General features: G+C 48.9%; 1 protein-coding gene across 1 annotated transcript in view; it reads right to left on the reverse strand.

The window, feature by feature from the left end:
* GLRX (glutaredoxin) overlaps positions 1-5566 on the reverse strand; it is a 6364-nt gene extending 798 nt beyond the window's left edge. The window contains exon 1 of the mRNA XM_007450231.1: positions 5360-5566. Within this exon, the coding sequence (XP_007450293.1) occupies positions 5360-5566 (207 nt within the window). The remainder of the gene's footprint in view (positions 1-5359) is intronic.
* Positions 5567-9298: the final 3732 nt, after the last annotated feature.

Here is a 9298-nt window from a genome sequence, read left to right on the forward strand (position 1 = left end):
ACTCAGGCTCCCTCCCTGCTGCTAGGTAAGGCGTGTTCCAGGATTCTAGACGGCTCTTGGAAGGAGGAGAGAGGAGGAAGTCTTTTCACTGTGGCTCAGGCAAATTCCAGGCCAGGGATGTTACAGAAAGGCTGACTGGCAGTGAAGAAACAACCACAATGCGGGTACCCTGAGTGGTCAGGAGCAAGCAGGTCCTCTCCCAGAACACTAGGAACATACCAGCAGGGGCAGGAGAGGTGAAAGACAGAAGGCGGCAAGAATATTTTCAAAGCTTTTGACTCTCCTCAGAAGGCACAGTAATTCAGATGCATTTTTAAATTGAGGTATGGTTGATGTACAATATAAGTTTCAGGTGTACAACACAGTGATTCACAATTTTTATAAATTATATTCCACCTATTATAAAATATTGGCTATATTCTCTGTGTTATACAACATATTCTTGTCGCTTATTTTATATATAATAGTTTGTACCTCTTAATCTCCTACCCCTGTATTGCCCCTCTTCCATTCCCTCTCTCCACTGGTAACCACTAATTTGTTCTCTATATCTGTGAGTCTGCTTCTTTTTTGTTATATTCACTAATTTGTTGTATTTTTTTCAGATTCCACATATAAGTGATATTATACAGTATTTGTCTTTCTCTGTCTGACTTATTTCACTTAGCATAATACCCTCTAGGTCCATCCATGTTGTTGCAAATGGCATTATTTCATTCTTTTTTATGGCTGAGTAATATTCCATTATATATATATATATATATATATATATATATATATACACACACACACACACACACACCCCATCTTCTTTATCCATTCATCTGTTCATGGACACTTAGGTGACTTCCATATCTTGGAAACTGTCAATAATGCTGCTATGAACATTGGGGTGCATGTTCAGATGAAATTTTTTTTTTAAGTGCGAGAGTTGAGAAAAAGGGCAGGATTATTTCAGGTAAGTCCTTACCTTATTTTTATTAAGAAGGGGGTCTGGGTGGAAGTAGGCTTTAAAAATTAAGGCCCCAAATTGAAAGACTCCTACACTCCATTGCCATGGCTATTTCCTATGTCCCAAGAGTGGGGAAGAGCACACAGGACTGTGTTCCGGCGAGAAAGCCTGGTAATGTCCTCCTCAGTCACAGGTGACGCCTGTCCCACCTGCACTGCACGCCTGTGTGGGGACTTTGCAAATGGAAGCGCCACCAAGGCAGCATTGCTTTTTTACTAGCTGAAAGAATATGCAGAAATATGAGGTCAGAAACCTAACGTTCCCCCTGGATCTGGCCATTATTTTAGGGAAAATAAAGCACCTCTCAAATTTCTGGGGGCCTTTTGGCTTCTATCTCCCCAGGAACAGTTGGCTGTGGTCAGTTGCAATGGTAAATAAAAGAGAATCCTAATGTAATTATAATACAGGGCTCCTTCTGTTGAAGCCATTACCTAAATGAGTAAAACTCATGTGAGCTTTAAATAAGGACGAGATGTATTCATTCTTGAACTTCTGTTATTTTCAGAAAGAATTGGGCAATGGTCACTCCTCTTGCCACTTGCGACATCTCCACCTTTGGTCAAGGTGCTGGCCCAGGGGGTTTGAGTTCAGTTAATTGGAGACAAGGCCCTGAGGAGTAAGGAGTCTTCTCCTTAGATAGCTGTTCTCAAACTTGAACCCTGCATCAGAACTGCAGAGGGCTTGTTAAAACATAGGTTTCTACTCCTTCCCCGCACGTTTCTGATACAGGAGATCCGGGCCCGGGCTCAAGAATTTGCATTTTGACAAGTTCCCAGGTGATGCTGACTCTCACTGGTCACATCTGCAAACCACTGGTTGGCACTGATAGTGGTTCATTCCTCCTGCGGTAACTGAGGCTTTGGGAACCCACAGCTCTACAGCAGTCCCCAGCCACCTGAGGCAGGCCCTGAAACATGATCGGGGCAGACTTCTGTGCAGACCATCTGGCACGCAAGCTGGCTTGCCTGAGAGCTGAAAGGCCCCGTTGCCCTCACACCCACCCTCTAGGCTAGGCAACAGTTGGCTGTGATCAGTGTGATCAGTTGGCAGCAGGACAGTGTGGGAGGCTGTGGTGACAAAACAGGAAGCTGTTGATGCAGCTGAGGAAGGGAGACTCGTCCTCTGTGCCCTCCCCTCCTGGCCCATCCGCCTCTTCGGGGGAACTTGAGTCTGTTACTGCCAAGAAGCAGAGAACTGCCACCATAAAAGCAAGCTTGAGAATTCTGGGGCCCTTCCTCTCCCGGAGCTTTCTCCAGCCCCAGCTTCAGCTAGGTGGCATCTCCTGCACTCTAGTGGTACTCAGAGGCTCCCAACACTCTGCAGCACCTCCTTGGCTACTCCCTGGTACAAGCCACCATCTTTTCTCATCTGCATTACTGCTCTAGTCTCCAGAGGTCTCCCAGCTTCAACCCTCACCCTGGCCTTCCTGTAGTCTCTTTCCCCACAGCCACTGGAGCGACCCTTTCAAAATCAAGTCAGATAGGGTTATTCCTCTGCTCAAAACCCTTCAGTGGCATCTCATCTCCCGTCACAAGCACACTCCGTGTGATAGCTTGAAAGGCCTCGCCAACCTATACCGCGTGATCTCTCGGACCTCATCTCCTCCTAACTCATAACGTTCCACCCATGCAGGCCTCCTTGCCAGGCACACTTCTACCCCAGGACCTTAGCACTTGCGGTTCCCACTGCATGAAATGCCCTACCCCTACATTTCTGCATGCCTTGCTCCCTCACTCCCTTTAGAGATCTACTAAAATCAGTGAGGCCCTGATGACTCCATTTAAAACTGTACCTTGCTGCCTACAGCCCACCTGCCTTTCCTGCCTGTTTTTTTCTCCATAGCACACATCACTTACCACCTTCCAACATACTATTTTATTAATTGCATTTACTAGAATGTAAGTTCCACAAAGGCAGTCATTTTTGTTTGTTCTGTTCATGGCAGTATTTCCAATGTCCAGAAAAGTGCCTAGTATAGTAGGTGCTTAACAATATTTGTTGTATCTAGCAAAATTATCCTTCAAAATCAAAGGAGAAAAAGACTTTCTCAAACAAACAAAAATTGAGGGAATTTGCTGCCCAAAGATCTGCCTCGTAAGGAACATTCAAAGACGTTCTGCAGAGAAAAGGAAAATGATAGAGGTCAGAAACTTGGATTTACATAAAGAAAGAACATCAGGAAAAGGAATAAGTGACGGCACTGATCTAGGAGCTGTGGCTATAGCGAAACCAAACCAGTTTCTCCAAGAACATGGCCTGATAGAAGGCCTACGTTTCTGTAATCAATCAAGTCTTGCTGGGTTCCTACTATTTGCACAGCACACAGGCATCACAGGATAAGCAAGATAGCCACAGCTCTCAAGGTTTCCCGTCTCTTCTAATAGAAACCCTTCACTGTTCGGGATCATGAAGTATACAGCTTCAAAGGGTTTGTTCTTCCCCTTGGAGGAATGTCATTCAGGACTCAAGAACCTGTGAAAAGTATTTCGAAAAATTCAAAAACAAACTTAAAAGACCACTAGAAGAAAAAGTGTTGCTTTACAATGAATTGAAAAAACAGTTGTTGAATGAATGCGTGAAGAGGTTTGTCTTTCCTGCTAGAGAATAGGTGCTGCCGGGCTGAAAGATGTAGCTGCCAAACCTGGCTGCAAATTAGAATTACCTTTTTATTTTGGTGACAGGAGATAAACTCTATTTTCACTTCCAGATTTTTCGAGGTATAACTGACAAATAAATATGTGTGTATTTAAGGTGTACAGTGTCATGGTCTGATGCACATATACTACATTAAGAAATGATTAATGCAATCAAGTTAATTAACATACCCATAACCTCACAGCTACCATTTGCATGTGTGTGTGGTGAGAACACTTGAGATCTAATCTCGTAGCAAATTGCAAGCATACAATACAGTATTACTAACTATAGTCACCATGCTGGACGTTACATCCCCAGAACTTACTCATCTTATAACTCAGTGTTTGTATCCATGTCCTAGGGATCTTTAAAACCACTGATGCCTGGCTGCCACCTCCCGTATTGTGATTTAATCGGCATGCGGTGTGACTTGGGCATTGGGATTTTTTTTTTTTAAAAGCTCTTCAGGTGATTCTAATGAGCAGCAACATTTGGGAACCTCTGGCCCAGAGGGATGCCTCACAGCGGGGTCCACAGGCGTACTTACACTGCCCTTTCCCTCCTTCCAGAGACAAGGGTCCTCAGCTCACAGCAGGGCCCCTGGAAGCAATGGGGTAGCGTGTTTTGCCTCTTTCTGCACCAGAAGGCTGATTTCTGACTGGAGAGGCGGGGAGAACAGCCTCCCAGGCTTTACACTGAGAAGCCAGAAAGAACGCGGTAAGTCAAACTAAACCCGAGCTAGGATATGTGCTTCTGCAAATGCTGTGTCCTAGAATGTGCGCCCTGAAAGGGAGTTTGGGTGATCTGGTGGGGCAGAACTTACCACCATGCCCCCGCCCCAGCACCTGAACTGATGCTGGGGATCTGGTCGGCTGGCTATCTCACCGGGAAGCCATGGATGCTGAGGAAGAGGAAGGCTGTTCACGTAAAGGACAGCGGTTCTTAGGGTCCCACTGTCTACTTATAGCAAGAAGGGATGTAGCGGTCACCTCCTGCAGTCTGGTGCTGCAGCCAGGAGGTCCCTGAGAGTCACAGAGCTGGTGACTTACCAGGATCACACAGCAAACCATTGTGAGAGCCATCCGGAACTCTGGCCTCTGGACTCCCTAACAGGCCTGGAAACATCCCATAATTTAGATTAAGGAGCAATAATGAGCCGTTAGATTTTTCCAGAGGGAGGAGTTAGATAAGGTAGGGAAGAATGAGCGATTTAGATGAAGGTTAAAGAGAGCCTAGAGAAAAGATGGAAGGACAGCAAATCCCACTTGGCCCTGTGAACGCAAAGAGTGCACGCGATTCTTGCGCAACAACAGAAATGCCCCGATCACACGTGGCCCCTGTATCCCTCCTTCCACCCCAGCCCTGCAAGCGCAGACTGTCAGTGCTTAAAACAAAGAGTCCAGATAGTTCCTCAATGACTCCTGGGCAGCTGCTGGGCCCGCTGCCCCTGACGCCCAACACAGTCAGCTGTGCTCCCTCCTCTGATCTGAGAGCACCGTTGGCCGAAGTCCAGCCGCCCATTCAAGGAAGCAGTGTCCTCTCTCAGGCGCCCACCCCCATCTGCACAGCCCTCCAGCCGCCTGGAGTGACAGACAGAGCCTTAGCGGTGTCCTAGAGAAAGGCACAGGCGTACCACGTTCACAGCCCCGACAAGAAAAAGGAATCTGGGAGCCTCCTCCCCAGCCTTTTAGAAAGAAACCCCAGGCTCACCGTTCTGGCTCCTGTGAGCTGTTGCAAATAATCTTGAATCTCGTTGGTGTCACTGTGGGCTGTGATATCGACAAATTCCAAAAGCCCTTGTTTGAAGGGCAAGTGGCTGAGGAGCTCCTGGGCCCTTCTGCTGTAGGGGCAGGTGGGCTTGATGAACACAACCACCTTCCCAGGCTGGATTTTGCTGTTCACAAACGCTTGAGCCATGCTCACAGGCTGCTATCTCCTGGGGAGGAAACCTCGATTGCAGGTATTGCTTGGGAGAAAAGCGGCGCCCTGGCCAGCTGGCTCTTATTTAAAGGAACCTCCCTGGAGGAGGAGTTTGCCCGGTAGCGCGCTCGATTTTTAAAGGGCCAGTCCTGAAGTCATTTCAGTCTGGAGTGATTCAGCAGCTAGAGCTTCGGAGGAACGCCCGCTGGTATGTCATCATCAGTAGCTATGTCCAGGGTGTCATTGTCCTCAGCCCTTTCAGGAGCGCCTGCTCTTGGGAAGGGAACAGAGTCACGTCACTCTCTGGGGAAGCAGAAAGTGTGCAGCCCGGCCCCAGGGAGGGGTCGGAGAAGGCAGAGTCAAACCTTTGTTGTCTCAGACACAGTTTCTAAAAACACACACAAACAGAATCATTCAAGAAACAGAATGCGCTGAAATCTCTTTAGAAGAAGTGAAATTCAGATGGTGACTTTGTGTCCCGTCTTGCTTGGCCTGCACTGTTTGTCGTTGTCACTGTTTAGTGGAATTAATCCCCCACTTTTAAACATCGGGAGATTTCACAAGAGAATCTGGACCCGCGACCTCTCTCTGAAAATCAGGTCGTCTTCATTTGTGGCAGCAGCTGGGGCTGAGGAGTTGTTGTTCTTTGGTCCGCGGCTCAGGTGTGCCACTGCCCGCCCCCCCCCCACCCCCGCCGGGCTGGGCCACGCCTTCCAGACACCTGCTGTGCGTCCGTAAGCATTTGAGTTTGTGACCCTTGAACTGCACTTTAGCATGGAAGTGAATTCCAACACAAACCCAAATTTCAAACTGCAGGTCCAATGAAGGTCTTTTTCTCTGTTTGACCCTTTGTGTGTGACCCTTGGTTTTCACTGTTGTGAGTCGAAGGGGTGTAATAACCCACTTCTCACATTCACCTGAGTGTTGTAAGACGCTTAGGACCTGATGCTCTTCCCTGTGGTGCCCACGCTCCCGAGTGGGGCGAGTGAGGTCTTTTATTCTAGGGCCAGTTCTGACCCCTCCATGTGCAGTAAGTTAAATAAACAAAGCAAGGGAAAAAGGAAAACCACCTCCTTGAAAAGGGAAACTATCCTTTTCCCCAGGAGGTTTTACACTGAAAGTAGGGCCCAAGCTGGAGCTGCACACCTTCACTGATTGTCACGTCAGAATCCCAAGCATAGCATGATTGAGAGAAGGGAAGAAAACTGACTCCTGGCAGCAGCTCTAATTATTACTAAAATTAAACGGCAAAGCAAGAAAGCCAGATTCTGAGTCACAGAGAGGCACTAAGATACGAGATCTCTGGCACCAGAAAGAATGTGCTAGGGCGGGAGGCCTGAGGTGACGGGTCCACGCAGGCTTGGGACCACCCAACCCACAGCTTCATTTTCTCCTGAATAATCTCCTGGCAGAGTCCTTGTCGTCTCTCTTCGTTTCGTCCTCTCGCTCGGACTCCTGTGGCCGGGCCCCTCGCTGAAGCCCGGGGCCTCCTCAGGGCCTCCTCTCTCCCGCGCAAGGGCCCCGCAGCGCGCCTCGCGCCGGGCGCTTCCCTCAGAAGCGCTCTCTTCTCAGCGTCTGGGCGTAGCCTCTCCCGCTCTGCTGGCTCTTTTTCCTCAGCATGTGACTCTGGTCAAGTCTCTGCCTTGTTACAAACCACCACCACCACCACCTTCCATCTCCTTGACCCTGCTTTCCTGCCCTTCCCGAAAAGCCAAGTCTCATAGGACTTGCTGCTGTTTTTATGTTTGCCATCTGAACTTGACCCACCTCCCAACCTCTCCTGTCCTCAGTGCAGTCTGACCTCCTTCTCAACCGTTCCGCTGAAACTCCTTTGGCCAACGTCAATCCCGACCACCGCGTTGCTAAATCACCTTTTGCAGCCAGGTGTCCTGCCTTAGACTAACCCAGAAGCGTGGGTGTGGAGTTTCTGGTCAACTGGTGGAGTGAAACTCCCAAAGGATCTCTTTGCATAGGGTCCCTGGAGGGTTGGGTACCTGGGGCAGAGATCAGGGTGCAGGAGGAAAGGGCTTCTGTTGTCTGCCCTACAGCTGAGGCCCAGGGACTGGTGTCTGAAGCCTTAGGACAGATGGCCACGGGACACAGATGAAGAAGACATTTTCATGAGACTTGGAACAAAAACAGATGGCAAAGTGGGGGAGTCCTCCACTTTTAATAAAATGCCGTGGCTTCACTTCGGTGGAGAATTCAAAGCATAGAATCCTCTGTTGCGTTGACATCATGAAAGTTTATAGCTTTGGCACATCGGGAGATGGAACCCATGGATCTCGGGGGTATTTCAGGGTGCGCAGCCACCACGGGGGCTGCCGTCCTGGAGCGCTGTGGACATCAAGAGCGGGTGTGTGTGGAAGAGACGCGAGGACTCTTCTTGGGCTTGTGCACCCCCAGGCACTCCCAGAAATACTGGGAAGCAAGGACTCTTTTCAAGGCAGTGGAGGTCCTGCCCTGCAGATAGTTGGCAACAAGCTAGTGATCCATGTGAAATGTGAAATACGGGCTATTACTATTAATGCGATCTCATTTGTACCGCAGGCTGATGAGGGCTGGGACAATCTGGCTACAAATGAGCATTTTTCAGGCTCTTTTGCTTACTTGCCCGCTTTGCAGGATTGGACCCCGTAGATCACTGTCCCTCCATTTCCCCCCAGCTCTCTTGTTCCCAATGTCCTTTGCAGCTTGATCTCTTTCTCCTTCCTGTGTCTCTGGGTATTCTGTCTCAGCCTCTTCCTCAGGAGTTTTGCCTGCACATGGGGTATATCCTGGGGCTTGGTCCTCTTCTCACTCTGTGTACACCCTCCTTGAAAGATTTTGTCTGCACACGTGGCTTCAGAAAGGTGGCTATCACCTTTTTGCTGATGAGCTCCACATTTATTTTTCTCATCCAGAACTCTTTCCTAAGCCTCAGGAATTGATAGTTCATTGCCTGCTGAGAAGACCCACTTGGGGTTCCTCAGGCATCTCAGCCTCTGCGTGACCAAAATGGAAGGCAACCTCCTGTCTCTTCCATCCCTGCTTATCCTCCCGGGAGTACTGTCATCTATCCATCGGCCAGGGCAGAAACGTGGGAGGCATTTTGACTGCTGCTTCTTCCCCTGCTCACTGCTTTTTATTTACGCAGAGTGACCAAACTCTAACAATTTTGCCTCCTAAGTAGCTCCCCAGTCTGACTGCCCCTGCCTTGGGCCAGCCCTCATCAGTTCTTTGCTAGATCTTGTTAGAATCTCCACCTTGACCTCATTGCCTGGCCTGACACGGCTGCTGGGATGATCTTTATGTATGTACATCCTGTCACGTTCTCTCTTTTTCTTAGGAAACTTCCATTTTTCTCCAGGACAAACTCCAGATTCCCTAGTGGGAATGTGGCCCTGTGTGATTGGTCCTCCCTGCCTCAGCCATGTCACTGCCTTTGCCCCAGATTTCTCCTTTATCCCACAGCTATCTCAAGTCTGAGCCATTGCACCTGTTCCCCTCTCTGTCCATGGTGCCCCGGCCCCCATTTCTGTGTGGCGGACTCCTGCTGGTCCAACATGACCCAGATCATGGCTTGACTCCTCTAGGAAGTACCCCTGAACACAGATCTCTTTTGCCCACTGGGTTGGGTGCCCCTCAGCTGAGCTCACACAACATGCTGTACTCTGACTCATGCCATTTCATTGTTCTTTTTTACTCTTTTTCTGTCATCTACAGTGAGCTCCCTGAGGGCAGGGAAAG

Source organism: Lipotes vexillifer, unplaced genomic scaffold, assembly GCF_000442215.2.
Source record: "Lipotes vexillifer unplaced genomic scaffold, Lipotes_vexillifer_v1.1 scaffold1403, whole genome shotgun sequence".
Taxonomy (NCBI): Eukaryota; Metazoa; Chordata; class Mammalia; order Artiodactyla; family Lipotidae; genus Lipotes; species Lipotes vexillifer.